Source organism: Lissotriton vulgaris, chromosome 5 (genome assembly GCF_964263255.1).
Source record: "Lissotriton vulgaris chromosome 5, aLisVul1.2, whole genome shotgun sequence".
Classification (NCBI taxonomy): domain Eukaryota; kingdom Metazoa; phylum Chordata; class Amphibia; order Caudata; family Salamandridae; genus Lissotriton; species Lissotriton vulgaris.
In genome coordinates this window covers 268,410,508-268,427,612 of record NC_141693.1, presented here as the reverse complement: position 1 = coordinate 268,427,612, position 17,105 = coordinate 268,410,508, and the positions used below count along the sequence as shown (strand labels likewise).

The following is a 17,105-nucleotide window of genomic DNA, read 5'->3' as shown; positions in this document are numbered from 1 at the left end:
CCAGGGCAATGCACTGTGGATAAATTGGTCCAACAAATTTGCTTACGCGTTCCCTCCTCTACCACTAATTCCATTACTGGTGAGGAAACTGCAGCAACACTCAATGACAATGATACTAGTGGCACCCACGTGGGCAAGACAGCCGTGGTTCACCACGCTGCTACAACTCTCACAAGTACCACATCAAAAGCTAAGGTTATTACCCATGCATCTTACACAGAACCATGGAGAAATAATGCACCCAGATCCCAAACAACTGAACCTAGCGATCTGGCTCCTGAGGTCATAGAGTTTGGGTATTTAGATTTACCACCAGAATGCATGGAAATCATTAAACAGGCAAGACGTCCTACCACCAGAGCATGCTATGCAGCAAAATGGAAGAGGTTTGCTATACACTGTAACAGTAAGCACATCAACCCTCTGGACGCATCCACTAAACAAATCATTTGCTATTTATTACACTTACAACAATGTAATCTAGCATATACATCTATTAGGGTTCATCTAGCAGCCATAGCGGCGTACCTACAAAACAGACAACACCTGTCATTGTTTAAAGTACCAGCAATTAAAGCTTTCATGGAAGGACTCAAAAGAGTCATTCCACCAAGAAGACCACCTTCCCCAGTCTGGAATCTCAACATAGTGCTTACCAGACTAATGGGGCCACCCTTTGAACCTATGCATAGGTGGGAAATACAATTCCTCACATGGAAGGTGGCCTTCCTCATAGCTATCACGTCACTTAGAAGAGTAAGTGAACTGCAGGCTTTTACGATTCAAGAACCATTTATGCAGCTACACCAAAATAAAGTGGTTCTTAGAACAAACCCAAAATTCTTACCAAAGGTTATTTCAGCATTCCACATCAATCAGTCAGTGGAATTACCGGTTTTCTTTCCAAAACCACAAACAGTAGCGGAAAGAGCCCTACATACACTGGATGTTAGGAGGGCCATATTGTACTATATAGAGAGAACACAAACTTTCAGAAAGACAAAACAGCTATTTGTTGCGTTTTCTCCCACACATAAAGGCAATCCCATCTCCAAAGCGGGCATTGCCAGATGGATTGTAAAATGCATTCAAATATGCTACTTAAAAGCAAAGAGAACATTAACTGTTCCTCCTAGAGCTCACTCTACACGTAAACTAGGAGCATCTATGGCATTTCTGGGAAACATTCCACTAGATGACATATGCAAAGCGGCTACCTGGGTTACACCGCACACTTTCACAAAACACTATTGTGTAGATGTGCACACAACACAACAAGCTAGAGTGGGACAAGCAGTATTAAAAACATTGTTTCAGACAGTTGCAACAGACACGGGCGACCACCGCTAGGGAGAGAACTGCTGTATAGTCTATTCATAATGTACCATCTGCAGCCCATATGCCTCGAACGGAATATGCTACTTACCAGTATGCATCTGTTCTTGGCATAGAGGGCTGCAGAGTGGTACATGCCCTCCCAGCCTCCCCGGAAACCTGTGTCTGTTCCAACACTATCTTATTTAGATACACTTACATGGGCACTCTTATCTGTATTCTACTATACTACTCCATCTAACCCTACTATGGCAAAACAATCTAAGGATGGAGCCGATGCCCATGCGCACTACCAACTAAGGGAGGAGTCACCAAGATACAAAAGACTCTCCAAGAGAAAAACAAAGTGCAATCATCCGAGCCCAACACCAGATGGCGATCTATTCATAATGTACCACTCTGCAGCCCTCTATGCCAAGAACAGATGCATACTGGTAAGTAGCATATTCCTTACTATTTTAAAAATGTCCTGAAGGAATGTTTGTTTCGTTCAATGAGTGCCTTAAGATAGCTCTGGCGTGACATACGAATATTCTTGTGATGGGTAAGAAGTGAGGGTGAGGTAGTTGGCAGGTGAGGACAAACTACCTCGTTATATAGTAAAGGGCAGGACCCAAATACTCAGTTGCTGTTTAGGTGAAAAGGGAAACCGGATTTATACTGTTTCAAGTATATGATTTGTCTTCATTTAAAACCAGTACTATAAGAATTTTGAAAACCAATATGGAGTATTCGGGGACCCATTAAAGGACTGAACCTACAATTACATTTTTGTCAACAGTAACAATGTGAAGCCTAGTGAAAACATAGGGATCGAAGAGTGCACCCACCTTCAAGAGGTCTCCCCACCCAAGAACAAGAAGACTTTCTATATTAGGGTCTCCGTGTTATTTTGCTGTGTTCAGGAGAGTAGAATTGACGGGGGTGACTCCAGATTTTGAGCAATTTGTAATTGTGTTTTTTCTTTGTGTGAGTTCTTTAAAGCATTTTTTAGGTTTTGATTGACTTGCAATGTCTCTGTGTAACTTGTATTGAGCAAAACAATACAACGGCTTGTGTGCTCCTAAGAATTGCTCCAAAGAGCTGCGGGTTTTCAACCGTGGTTGCTGTAAGCAGCTGGTAAATCTCCTTTAAATAAGGGTTGTGTGTAAACCACCTCCCTCCTTGTACAGGACTTTGTTTACTACAAAGGCTAGCCTTCACTTTACACATAAATCGACTTTCTATTACTCCCACCGTTATAATTTGTTCTGTATCACTTTACCTCAACTGAGTTGAGACTTTGAAATCAATGCTTGAAAAAGTTCATTAACAAAATTTGCTCACTTTAATTGCAGTCAGGACACCAAGTATGAAGCATGTAGTTCATCCTCATAATAAGCATTTTACTATAGTGAGCCCTCCCTACTTTTACACATCACTACCCAGTGCCCCTCGTAGGACGTCCTGTTTCTACACAGAGCTCCATCTATGGTTACTCCCTCCCATTCTCTCCACCCACTGCGCCTTCCCCTATCATCTTAAGCTCTCCCCCATGTTTATTGCCATCTGTCATAACTTGCATTCGTTTGATGGGCACTCCTGTCCTTCCCTTGTCGTATTTTTATTGTGCCAGTGTTTTCTAAGGTGCCATCTCCTGATTCTTGAGGATGGCAGTTGACATCTAGCTAAAGCACTTTGGTGGCTTAGAAAGTAACATCTAGCTCCTTGTGGGGCACTAATCCCTGGAGCTGCTCTGCCAGTCCTGTGTATCTACTACTTTCTGGCTCCTACAATAAATGCTCCTACATGTGCCTGCCTGCCTCCAGTCCTCTTTAACGATGGCAACTGTGTCACTTCAGTATAAGATCACTGACCCTGCCATCCCTCACTCCCTACATGTCCACATGCATGTAGCAGCTTTACACCCCTTGTACTCCTCCTCTCTCCTACTCATGCTCACATTCTCACCTTTCCCTCCAGTTCTCTCCACTTGCCGTAACTAACTCCTTCTGCCCCCTCTCATTCGTCACCAGATCTTCACCCATCCTTCTTTCGAGTCTGTATGGTTACTACTAGGGCAGGGCGTAGTTTGCGAAGTAGCGCTTTGCGAAGCTACGCAAAGTGCACTTCGCACTACGCGAGCTACGCGTAGCACTATGCAAACTGCGTAGTTGCATGTTCGCACTATGCAAGATGCTGTTTTCAATGATTGCACAGTGCGGCCAAGCATCCGGCACTGTGCAATCATTGAAAACGGTATCTTGCACAGTGCTAGCTGTAGTTTTCTGCCGCTCGAGGAGATTTTTACTCGAGGTGAAGCTTTCTCAATGCGGACTGGTAGTTTCTCATCGCGAGCAGTTGCGGGCATACACAACCACTCGCAATGAGAAACCTGGTAGTTTCTCATCGCGAGCAGTTGCGGGCATACACAACCACTCGCAATGAGAAACCAGACCTCCCCGCGTTGAGAATCTCACAGGGAGGTTTATTTTCCACGACCGCAATCGGCAACTTGATGTTGCTGATCGCGAACGAGGAAAGTCTCACCAGGTTGTCATTTTGCTTGCTTGCAGTCGCCAACTTGACGTTGAGGACCGCGAGCAAGCAAAAAATGACCGCTGCACTACGCGTGTTCGCACTGTGCTACGTGCAGTTCGCGTAGTGTGAAGGTGCGCAAACTACGCGAGCGTAGCGTAGTGCTTAGCCCAGGCCTACTCTCCACATCCACCATTTGCCTGTTGTCTAGTCCCTTCTACTCTTAAGTCACCCTCAATCTTCTCTATATACTCTCCCCTATTTTGGACACAACTGGCTCTCTTTTTTATGCTTTGTTGCTTTCTGCCCCGCGAGATCAGATGGTTTCTGCAGATGTCCTCTTGTGTTTTTTTTACTCTGTTTGATACGATACTTATTCTTTCCCTTCACTCCCCCATCTTTCACACTTCGTCTTTAACCCCCTCCGCCTCCACCCTCTCCTTGTATTTGTTTCTGACGGACATACCTGTGTTCTTTCTCACTGTTCTCTTGTTTTCAAAGTGTGCTCTCTATGGTGCTGCTGTCTTGTGTTAACTTAGATGCACCTGCTTTATTAGGCGTCCATGATGTTTGTTGTAGAGTCTCCACTTGCATTGGTTTGACAGCTGCTCGTAGTCCATCCTGTGGGACCAGGAAGTGCGTCTGCAGCTTCCCTGGCCTATGCCCATGTCCTGGGTGTTCATCCCTTGTGAATGTGCTGCCGTTGGAGCAGCGTCATGTCTGCTGATTCACAGTGAAAGCGCAGACGGTGCTGCTTGCCCGGGTCGGGTGCTACCAGTGCACTTGGCCCAGCAGCAGTGCCTCACTGGACGATCTGCCAGTGTCAGGAATGAGAATCCTGTCATCCGGCCTGGGCGGTGACTCAGGCAGGTCAGACATGCCGGGTCAGGGCTTTAACGTTTCCCAGCAGAGCTGCCTGGCTCTAAGGATCAGGGGCACTGGTTTCTATTTGTGTCCGTGTTTGAGGTATCCATAGCAGCCCAGCGCCCGAGAACACATCTGCCCGAACATGTAAAGGATTCATGCCACCGCCATGTGCCTTGGAGGGTCACTCTTGCCGAGGACCGCTTCCTTAGAGTGCCTGCCTGCAGTGGGAAGGAAGTGACATTAGTTACAGACAATCTTGGAAGTAATCTTCCAGTAACTCCACATTAGAAATGTAGCATTGACAATCGGTCGGGTCTTCTGCTTCTCTGAACATCTGTGTTCCCAGCAACATATGTTAACTGTCGGAAGAAGCTCAGCTGACCTTGGAAGAGAAGAGACATACACCAGGACTGTGGTGATCTGCACATGCAGTGCTGTAAATGGACAGGTATCCAGCATTTGCACTTCACTCATTTGAGAGGGAGAGTTCCAGCTCTCCTCAGCACTGGTAACGTGAGAGTATGTGCACTTCTTTGTGGCAAACAGGTCTCCTGCATGGCGAGTATCTGAATATCTGTATTTCCACTTAAGGCACTGCGCGTATGCAGGAAAAGTCTGGTAAATAAGCATTGGCAAATCCAATAGATCTTGCATTACTGACATGTTGACTTAACCAGTTTGTTAATCCGATGCTGTGTAGCATCAGCAAAAACACAAACCAAGGAGGCTGGGGAGGTCCGCTGGGGAGGCCCGCTGACTGCCATTTGCTAGACATGTACATGCATGATGAGGAATGTGTGCACCTAAATTGCGCAGTGCCATTTTTAAATTTAGCATTCCAAGATGGCAAACACCAATCGGATTGGTAAATTAAAAACATTTAATTTTGGTGGCACTGTGAAGGGGCTCGGCAGTAAATGAAAGCTTCCTGCCCTTCCAAAAATGAGTAGTTAAAAAAATTAATATAAACTGCAAGACATTAATGTAACTACGAAGAAGAAGGTAGGGAAAGTGGGTGAGGTGGAAGCAACGGGGAGTGGGCGGGGGATGATGGAGAAAAAGAGGTATGTGAGGCCAGACTCCGAGAAGCCTTCAGAAAATAAAGGAAAAAAAGCCTGGGCAAGCTATGTAAAGCAATAGACGAGCTTTGGCAGATGTATGATTGAGCAAAAGAGGAACGTGAGGCCAGACCCAGAGAAACCTTTAGAAAATTAAAGGAAAAAAAGCCTGGGCAAGCTATGTAAAGCAATAGACAATCTTGGGCAGAGGGATGAGGGAACACCACTGGGTGGGGAAGCAGGATTTGGGGAAAAGCGGCACTAGAGGGAGCAAGGTAGGTAACATGTGCACTGTCATGGAGTACTGAAAGAAAAAGAAAATAGAAGTTGCCTGAATAAGAGCAGTAGAAAGATAAAAGTAATCCAGTGAAAAGGATGATAAACATGCTATCCTCCACAGGAGGCATAAACACATTACGAGGAAGGAAAACCATTGCCTAAGAAGCAAGCAAATGAGAGTGAGAAGAAAGCCAACTAATTGTAAGCAGTTGACTGCCTCGAAGTAATCTCTAACCTTTTGGTATGGGCCGCAAAGCTTTTGCCTACCGATAGGCAAAAGCTGTCTGGCAGGCAATACCTTAAACCCTATCATCTATTTAATCTTTTAGACCGTATAATGTGGTGAATTACTAAAGTGACTGCTACTAACAAACTACTCGCTTTTAATAACATAGCAGAATTGAGAATTGGTCACGCTGAGATGCTCAGAAGAGAACCATCACCTGAAACCTGTGATCTGGGCACTAGTTCTTGAAGGACCACAAAATGCTATATTTCATTGTATTTTTCGAGCAGCCAGCGGTCAGTGTGGTACCTTCCACAAGTTGATAAACTGGATGCCAACACTTTTCTGCAAACCCTTATTAGGATTAAAGTGAATCCTATCTGCTTCACAAAAAATGATGACGAGCATCATTCTTAACAGCTGCATGGGATTAAAGTTAATCCTATCACCTACACGAAACTGTCACCGTACGGCATAAAGCACATTGGGGTTAACAGCTGGACAATCAATGGCTCCAAGTAACCATATCGTTCAACCTAGTGCAGAAACCCCAGTTATGAGAAAAGCACTTCTCTGGTGGTAGTCCTCCAAGAATCTCTTCACAGGGCTAACATTCGGTTCCGTGGTACTGGATTGCGTCCTTACTACAGACGCTTCTCTAGAGAGATATTGAGCACACCATCAAGATCTTCGGTTAAGATGCAAGTGGTAAAAACCTCTTTCAAAGATGCACATCAACTTCCTGGAGTTGTGAGACATTTACCTATCCTTCAGTCATTCCTCCCGAGAATACGAGGTTCTTCCTTAATATTGCTTTGTGTATTGCTGCGGAGAGTTCTACCTATCCCAAAGATTTCTCTAATCATATTAAGACATGACAGATCTTTGGCAGACTTTTGGACATTTGTAAACTTGCTTTTGCATTCTCTTTTTACAATATTACATATTCGATGCAAGTTGTTAAGGAAATTTAAATGTTATGTTATGTTAAAGCTACTCCGAAGAGTGTCCCGGCGCTGAAAGAACCTCACGGACCCGGAGTAGAAGGTGGAACGAGAGAGGGAGAGCAAAGCTCAGACTAGAATGAGTTATTGCGTAAAAAGCAGGGTCTTCAGATCCTTCCTGAATGCCAGCAGATTGGTGTTGGATCTGAGTGACAGAGGAAGAGTGTTCTATAGCCGGGGGGGCGAGATGTTTGAAAGAACGCCCCCCACAGCGTGCACGTCGGATCACAGGGGTGACCGCCCTGGCCTGGGTGGAGGAACGCCATGATCTAGAAGGCAGATAGAAGCTGATCCGTTTTTGAAGATAACAGGCACCTGTACCATGAAGGGCTTTAAAGGCAATGGTCAGGGCCTTGAAAGTGATCCGCTTCTTAATGGGCAACCAGTGAAGGGTTCTAAGAAGTTCACTGGCCCTGGCTCTCCTAGTGAGGCCAAAAATGGCCCGGGCCGCAGAGTTTTGCACAACCTGGAGACGCGCAAGGAGGAAGTCCGGAAGGCCTAGGTACAGTACGTTGGAGTAGTCCAGGCGAGAGCCTATCAAGGCCTGTACCGTGATCTTTCTATGCTCTAAGGATAAGAGCGGTAGAAACTTCCTCAGCATCTTCAGGATCGCAAAACACCTGCCGGCCAGACCAGACACCAGGGCCCTGAAGGAGAGGCTGTTGTCAATCTGGATATCCAGATTTTTAGCAGCCCCTGAATCGCTGGCAGGAGGGAACATGGCAGTAGGCCACCATTCCTTCCATCTGGGGTCCACCGGGCAGCCGAATAAAAGCACTTCAGACTTGTCGGAGTTGCACTTGAGGCTGTTGCAACTAAACAAGTCAAACACAGCCCCAAGGCAACCCCGGATAGACGCCCCATGAAAATCGCGACTCCTGTCGCAGGTGAACAGGAGTTGTGTGTGCCTTTTTCTACTGCCCCACAACTTTAACTCCACAACTTGGATTACCACTTTTACCATGACAGTTCATTACGTTTTATGCAGCTTTTAGTAGATCTGAAGTTAGGAATGTAAATAAACACAATGCAGATGACATTTATGTTGAAATAATGGTGATTTGAAGAAATAGGGGATTGAGGTGATCACATGATCCATGTGAAGGTTCCAAAATATCAGCATAGATTTGTCGCCATTTGTTTTTGGTTGTCAAATCTATCTATTCTGGTCTACAGTTCAGTCAAGAAACGGGTAGTTGTTAGCTAGTGTACAGTTATGTGCTTGGTATATCTGGTGTATCGGATATTACTTTTTAGCCAATTCTTTGCAAAATTTTCATCCAACTAGGCAGCCAAAGAATACCCGTCTCTTTTACTAATGTTGGGTGGAGAGGTTTTCAGAAGAACACACCGTAAATGTCACTGCTGGTTATGCCAGGAGATAGTGTTATTTACAGTTCACAGTTTAAAACTCCTCACTCAATGTTACATTTCCATGGATACAGAGTTCCTTCATATGGGGATTGGTCATAAGTATTCCCCAGTGGCCTTCCTGGGAGACAGAGAAGATAGGATATGTTTATATGTTTGTGTGTGATTATTGCAAAATGGGAGTTAACACTATGTAGTTATAGTTAGGTCAGAGTGTCCATAGGAAAAGCATTTTTTGTTTCGGCAATAACTTTGGCGCAGTTAAACAAATCTTCACACAACTTTCCAAAAAAAGTTCATCCACCTCAGTTATTTCCTTGAAAGGTTTGGAGGGATTTCTCAAGTAGAAGGCCAAGGAAAAAGCCGCCTCAAAACAATTATGCTGCTAAACTGAATGACACTAAATTTGGCAGAAAGTTAGACCTATACACTAAGAGCCTTCTTTACATCGTTTGGTACAGATCCGTTCAGCGGTTTATGAGAGATTCACATTTGAAGAGCTGCTTGGGATGATCATGAAGGGGTAAAAATCATAGTGATAGCTGGACGGTTGGTCCCACGGAGTCCCAGGGTACCATACATTTAAAAATTAGGGCTTCTTATTGGGTTAAACAGCCTTTTCTCCTGCCTGCATTTACTGTAGGTATCCTGCTGTATTGAGCAATCGGATTGGCTTGCCACAACTTCAGAAAAAAGTTTGCTGTCCCGGTGTCCTAAAGTAGTTAATAAAAAAGATGAGGGGGCATACTAGGTATCTGGAACTTGGAAGAGAGGGTAGACCCTGAAGGACCCCTCCTCCAGGGTCCAAAAACAAACAATATTGTTTTCATGTTGTGGGTACAGCGGTACTCCCCAGGACGTAGCACGGCTCTCGCAAGAGACACAACAGTACTCTGGTGGGAGCCGCTACACAAGCAGCACCTCATGGCACCGCAGGACATTGCAAACTTCTGTAAGTGAAGTTTTGCACGTTCCTGAGTTACCATGAGGATGCTGCTTGTGCGACAATATCTTGGGAGTAAAACAATATAGTACTTTTTTTAACATTTGAAACAATAAGAAAAATGTGAGGTGGGGTCCCACAGAGGATTGGCTGCAGGCCAGGCCCTGTGACCAAACCACCTCCAAGCACTGCCAAAGGCTCTGTCCCTGCAGACAACACACCACTGCACACAGCACCTCAGTGATGTCATTTTACATGTCATGAGTGATGTAATATATGAAGTCATAAGCAGTCCATGGTGGGGGTACAAGTTAGCTCAGTAAACTATAACTGGTGATTTTCAGTTGTTTGCCTTTTAAATGATAGTTTTTTGTGTTACTTGAACATCTAAGTAGAACATCTTGTTAACCTTTTGTTTTCATTGAAAAAAAAGATATACATATATCTCTCTCTCTCTCTCTCTCTATCCCTCTTTTTTTCCACAAATCTCATGAAACTTTAAAATGTATTCTCTGTTGCTGATTGGTTGTTTTTGTTCTTCCAGGTATTATCAACCCTAAGAACCCAAAAGAGCCACCTAAGACATTCAGCTTTGACTACTCTTATTGGTCACACACCTCAGTAAGTATCTTTCACCTTGTCCTACGAGCCTTCATATTTGTTCCCCACAACCGTGTTGTTTGCTGGCTGTCCCTCCAGGTAAATGTATTTTTGTGATTGTTTGCATGCTCACTAGTGAGTGAGGGATGCAGGAGTTGCTATTAATATTGCAAACGTAGTCTCGGGCACTAAAAAAACATATCTGTGATAAGTCAAGTCAAGTCAAATAATTTATATAGCGCGCTACATACCCAGAGGGTCTCAAGGCGCTTGAAGAGGGTGGGGAATTACTTGTCGAATATCCAGGTTTTAAGTTGCTTTCTGAATGCTAGGTGGTTCTGGGTGAGGCGAAGGTGAGTGGGAAGTGAGTTCCAGGTTTTAGCCGCCAGGTAGGAGAAGGATCTTCCTCCCATGGTGGTTTTGTTGATGCAAGGTACAGCAGCAAGGGCTTGGTTGGAAGAGCGTAGCTGGCGGGAGGGGGTGTAGAAGGAAAGTCGTGTGTTGAGGCATTCGGGTCCAAGTTCGTACAGTGCTTTGTGTGCGTGGGTTAGGAGGCGGAATGTTATCCTCTTATTGACGGGAAGCCAGTGGAGGTTTTTCAGGTGATCAGAGATGTGGTCTTTACGCGGGATGTCTAGTATGAGTCTGGCTGATGCGTTCTGGATGCGTTGGAGTTTTTTCTGGAGTTGTGCGGTGGTTCCGGCGTATAGGGTGTTTCCGTAGTCCAGGCGGCTTGTAACCAGTGCGTGGGTGACCGTTTTTCTAGTTTCGGTGGGGATCCAGCGAAATGTTTTTTTGAGCATGCGAAGAATGTTGAAGCAAGATGATGAGACGGCGTTGACTTGTCTGGTCATCGAGAGTGAGGAGTCCAGGATGACGCCCAGGTTCCGTGCGTGGTCCGTCGGGATGGGTGCTTTTCAAAGGGCCTCTGGCCACCAAGAGTCGTCCCAGGCGGAGGGGGAGGTACCTAAGATAAGGACTTCTGTTTTGTCTGAGTTCAGTTTCAGACGGCTGTGCTTCATCCACTCGGCTACTTCTTTCATTCCTTCATGTAGATTGGTTTTGGCGGTGTTAGGGTCTTTGGTGAGTGAGAGGATCAGTTGAGTGTCATCAGCGTAGGAGATGATGTTGAGGTTGTGTTGGCGTGCGATGGCCGCGAGGGGGCTCATGTATATGTTGAAGAGGGTGGGGCTGAGTGAAGATCCTTGTGGCACGCCACAAATGACTTCAGTGGCCTCTGACTTGAATGGTGGGAGGCGGACTCTCTGAGTTCTTCCGGCAAGGAACGAGATGATCCATTCCAGTGCTTTTCCTTGGATTCCGATGTTTCTGAGGCGTTGTAACAGGGTGCTATGACAGACTGTGTCGAAGGCTGCGGAGAGGTCGAGGAGGATGAGGGCGACTGTGTCTCCATTGTCCAGTAGAGTTCGAATGTCGTCTGTTGCTGCGATGAGTGCGGTCTTAGTGCTGTGTTTGGCTCGGAAGCCGGATTGTGAGGAGTCGAGGGATTTGTTGGTTTCGAGGAAGGCGGCGAGCTGGTTGTTGACCGCTTTCTCGATGACTTTGGCCGGGAATGGAAGAAGCGAGATGGGGCGGTAGTTTTTGAGTTCGGTGGGGTCAGCTGTGGGTTTTTTCAGAAGGGCGCTGGTGTTAAATCTGGGACTAGAGTGTTTCTTTTCTGAGAGTCTCAGTCCAATCAAACCTAAACAAGCTTTTTGTTCTGGGGACTGATGGCATCTTTGCTGCTGGTGTGCTGAGGACCATCAAAGATGGGTGAGCTTTTGAGGAAGATATGAGCGGGTACTGGTCGTGATAGCATTGTAAATGATGCGGCTGGTTTTTAAAATGGTGCAGGCCGGCACGGGGAGCCAATGGAGTTTCATTAGGATGGGGGAGAGGTGATCATATTTCTTCAGATGAGACCTGCTGCGGCATGTATGGTGCCATTAAGGGTTGCCAGTGGAGAGTCTGGAAGCCATGGAGCATGGTGTTACCACCATCCAGATGGAAGAGTGCAAAGGCTTGATCAGCAGTTCTACTGTTGCTCTCTGGAAGAAGAGGTTTCACTTTCTTTATAAGCGAGAGCTGGTACCAGGCCTCCTTTTGCTTTTTTTGGCAATATGTTCCTTTAGGGTGAGGTTTGTGTCTAGGGCAAATTCAGGCGACCTGGCATTCAGTAACAATTGAGATTCGAAGCTGTCAAAGTTTGTCATTGAGCCAGGTGTGTACTTTTTTTTCTTTCTTGGAAATAACATAATTTCTATCTGGTTTGGATAGAGTTAAAGGTAGGCGCTGCACATCCAGATCTGGATGATTTGCAGGGTTTGTTTAAGGAGTTGGGTGGCTGAAGCAGAGGAGACTTTCGATAAGTGTTATGTACCATCGGCATATTGGTGAATGTTGAACCTATTCATGAGATCGTGCTCACAGCAGACGCATCTCTGACATGTTGGAGGGGCCCATCTCTAAGATTACACAATAAAAGGCCTGTAAGGCAACAAGCACATAAGTCTCCACATAAACTATTTAGAGCTTCTAGCAGTTTTACTAGCGCTCAAAGCTTTTCAAACTCATCTAATAAACAAAACTGTCCTAGTCCGAACAGACAACATGACCGCAATGTATTATTTGCAAAAGCAGGGAGGGACACACACTCTGTCACAACTTGCTCAGACCATTTGGAGATGGGCAATTCATCACAGGATTTATATTCTGGCAGAACACCTCCCAGGAGTAAACAATCAGATTGCTGACCTCCTCAGCAGACGGAGAAGGCAAATTCACGAGTGGGAACTTCTTCCCCAAATTCTCCTTCCATACTTTCAACAATGGGGATTCTCCCAAATAGACCTGTTTGCCACAATGCCCAAACTTCAGCTCCAGGTTCCCACACCTGCTCTCCAAGGGCAATGCCCTATGGATGAACTGGTCAGGGATATTTGCCTATGCTTTTCTACCTCTCCCACTCATTCCGTGTCTGGTTCGGAAGCTCTGACAAACATCTCTTGCACTAATTCTAGTAGTTCCCACATGGACCAGTCAACCATGGTACACCACCTTGTTGGAGCTGTCACTAGTTTCACATAAAAATCTACACCTCACCTCCAGGCTCCTCACAAAGAACCAGGGAGAAATTAGACATCCAAATCCTAAATAACTAAATTTAGCAATCTAGCTCTTGAAGTCAGTTTGTTTATTTAAATCTTCCACCAGACTATATGAATATTCTAAAAGAAGCAAGAAAGCCTACCACTAGAACTTGCTACGCAGCAAAGTGAAAAAGATTTGTTGTCTACTACAGTAACAGAATCAATCCTCTAAATGCTTCTATACATAACATTAACTGTTACACTTACAGCAAACTGCACTAGCTTATACATCTGTTCGTTTTCACCTGGCAGCAGTAGCTCTGTATTTGCAGAGCAGGCAACGTTTGTCACTGTTCAGAGTTCCAGTAATCAAAGCTTTCATGGAAGGCCTGAAACGAGTAATACCACCAAGGATTCCTCCTGCCCCAGTATGGAATCTCAACATTGTCCGGCTCATGGGTCCACCTTTTGACCCATTGCACAAGTGCCCTTTGCAGTTTCTCTCATGGAAAGTTGCTTTCCTCACCGCAATCACATCATCAAGGAGATTTGGTTTGGTACAGGCATTAACCTTCGAAGATCCCTTGTGTTTGAGGCATGTGAGCTGTAGATCACATGCTTTGCATACTCCTGCTATCTAGTGCTTGATATGGATGTTTGAAAGTTGTTTTTCTTCGAAGAAGTCTTTCCAGTCACAAGGTAGGTGACTTCTCCTTTTGGTGATAGTGCGCATGGGCATCTACTCCATTGTTAAACAGTTTTTTTTCCGCCATTGGGTTCAGACATGTATTGCTGTGCTTCAGATCAAAACTGTTCTTCGGGTTCCCCTAGGTGCGCAATCCACTCTAACCGCGTCAGTATTGTTCCGAACATGTTTCCCTCCTCTCCGCGTATCGTATCCGTTGAAGAAAACCTCTATTTCGATCGGAAAACATCGAGAAGGCTGTCAGGCCTAACCGCGTCTGTCCAACTCGCAGTCGATAAAAATGACTCCATTCAAATTCTGCCCTCGGTGCCACGCAAAGTATCCACATTCAACTTGTGCTTGTTTCCAGAGCACAAAGAACAGGACTGCGACTCGTGCAGATCGTTCTGATCGAAGAAAACGCTCTGCGATGGTCTGGTTCGACATTGCGAAATGCAGAGTCAAAACGTCAAATACACGCCGGTTATCTTCGGTGAAGGATCCGAGCACGAATTCGACGCATAAGGGGCCGAGGAAGAACAAGAAGAACTTGCATCAATTCCAGAATCGGACTCCGAGATGGAAGGCGACTTACTAAAAGTCAACGTCCCGTGAGTACCGAACACCCCTTGCCCCAAGATCCAAATCAGCCCAAGCAAAAGGCTTTGGTGCCACCCTTGCCTTCGGGCCATGGTCGTCACCGAGAAGATGTTTGACGCCCCGCCCTCTAGCTCGCCACCGAAACACTCAGCTAAGTCTTCCGGCACGGGATCGAGTCGGCCAAAGTCGGTCACCAAACTGAAACCTTCAGATTTGTAGCCAAAATCGTTGCCACTAAAATCAAAGACAGCTTCCGACCTGAAACCTTATGCGCCGAAAAGCCATTCCATATTGGCACCGAAGTCCTCTGTGCCGAAACCAAAAAATATTCCTCCGAACCAACAGGATCCGAATTTCAGCGTCCCAACACCCAAATCGGACTCCAAACAGACGGAACTTTATATTAATCCAGATACAGGATATGTCTTTACTAAACCGCCTCAGAAGCGCAAACCCTCTGTCAGAGGACACACTTTATTCATATGCCTTTGAAGAGGAAGAATGTAGGTATCTAACCCCCCTCCACCTCCTCCTCCTCCATCATGTTCCCCTGCACTACGTTGCCCAACATTGGAGCATTTACTCATTACACCAACTAACTCTCCATAATCACCTAAAGATGATGATGATGATGATGAGGGAGATTGGGGGGGAGGGACAATATTTTACCAATAGATCCCTGGAAGGTTTAGAACACTGATTCACCCACAGATAACCCAGATCTTTACCCTGCGAAGCCTTCCCCTCCTGACAACAATATGGGATATCTAGAATTTCTTGACAGAGCCGCAGAATATCATGTAGTACTGTTACATAAGGAATCTCTAGAGGAATATTTGAAATGCTCAGTAACACACAAAGGGCGAGCCAGACTCCCTATGCTCAAATGTATGATGAGACATGCCGATTATATTTTTAAAGACCCTGTGTCCTGCTCCCTCTGATCCAGCTTTTATTAAAGGGCATTTACCATTAGACTCTTTGGTTGTCTCTAATGCCTGTAAACTGGCCAATTCACAAACTACAGGGGATGCCCTCCCTCCAGACAAATAGTCAAAACTGTTAGACACCTCTGGTAAGAGTGTCCGCCCAAGCAGCAAATCATTGGCACCTTGCCAACACAGAGGCCCCACTAGCCAGGTATAATAGAGCACACTGGGACGAAATAGAGCAATTACTCCAATATCTCCCAGATGAGCCCAAAGCAAAAGCTCAGGATTTAGTGCAGGAAGGGAAGCTCATCTCCAATTCATCAATTAGATGTGCTTTAGATGCTGCTGACACCGCAGCTAGAGATATCAACACTAGTGTGTTACTAAGGAGGCATGCATGGTTGAGGATTTCTGGTTTCAATCCGGAAGTCCAATAGTCTATTTAAAAAAAAAAAAAAAAAAAAAAAATGTCTTTGTCAAATAACACGTATGAGGCGGAGCTGTGTGACCCAGAGACTTCCGTAGCATCAATATACATCATTTTGACTTCAAAAATTATCTCATATACACAGGAAAAATTAAAGGGCATTGCAGTTGAATCAAAACAGAAAGGAACCCCCTCCACCCCCCTCGCACTGTCAACCATTCAAGGGCAACATAACCAGTCAATGCCACAAACCTACGTTCACTGTGTCAATTCCAATGGGCTACAATCCCACCATGTGTGTATGGGGGGGAATTTCTTTCTCTACAACCTCGCTTCCTTATAGACCATAATTTGGTTTACCTTTCTTTTTACTTCAGAGGAACTTTCGCCACCTTAGTGCAGACGTGTATGGGGGGCCCACCAGAGGGGAGGGGAGAGATTAAATCCGGTTTGGGCACTTGGTAGGGGCAGGTTCTAGCTCCGGGTCACGATAGTCCTCCCAGTGCTTCCAGATTTTGTAGTGCTTATAAGAACACCCCCTTGCCACAAAAATGGGAGCCTCCATTCCCATAAAAAAGTCTAGGCCATTCTTCCATGCAGAGACGGAGGGCGCCACTGTTGCCTCCCAAGCTCTGGCAATGTCTTGTTTGGCTAGGGTAAAACCTAAAAGCATAAGATGGCGTTTATAAACACTGCCCCCAATACCGTCCATGACGAGCAGGAGAACCAACTTGGGCGAACAGGGAAGATCCCAAAACAGAACTTCTGAAAGGCAGGCCATAACCCCCCTCCAAAACCGTGCTAGTGCGGAACAGTGCCACACGGTATGTAACAAGGTACCCTCCTCATGCGCACAGCGAAGACACACCGGGGTAGCCACCATGCCCACCCTCCACAGCCTGACTCTGGTGTAATACACCGTATGGCGGTATTTAAACTGGATGAGCCGAAGGCTCAGTGCAATAACTGCCCCACGTGGGGAGGTCAGAGCCTCCATCCAATCTTCCTCCTCAATCGGGCCCACATCTCCCTCCAATACCTCCCGGAGATGCTGCAGGGTCGGGGAGCTATGTGTGACCAGGGACTGGTAGATTTTGGAGATCTTGTGGTCCCGTAGAACTCCCATGAATACCTTTTCTTCCATCAGGCTGTACTACGCCAGTGCCTCCAGT

At 45.8% G+C, this 17,105-nt stretch overlaps 1 protein-coding gene across 15 annotated transcripts in view; it reads left to right on the top strand.

Annotated features, from left to right (window-relative positions):
* The window catches only part of KIF1B (kinesin family member 1B), a 1,388,545-nt gene that overhangs the window by 213,672 nt on the left and 1,157,768 nt on the right, over positions 1 to 17,105 (top strand). For all 15 annotated transcript variants that reach the window (XM_086921360.1, XM_086921359.1, XM_086921355.1 and 12 more), the window contains exon 3: positions 10,145 to 10,221. In XM_086921360.1, coding sequence (XP_086777486.1) covers positions 10,145 to 10,221 — 77 coding nt within the window. The remainder of the gene's footprint in view (positions 1 to 10,144; positions 10,222 to 17,105) is intronic.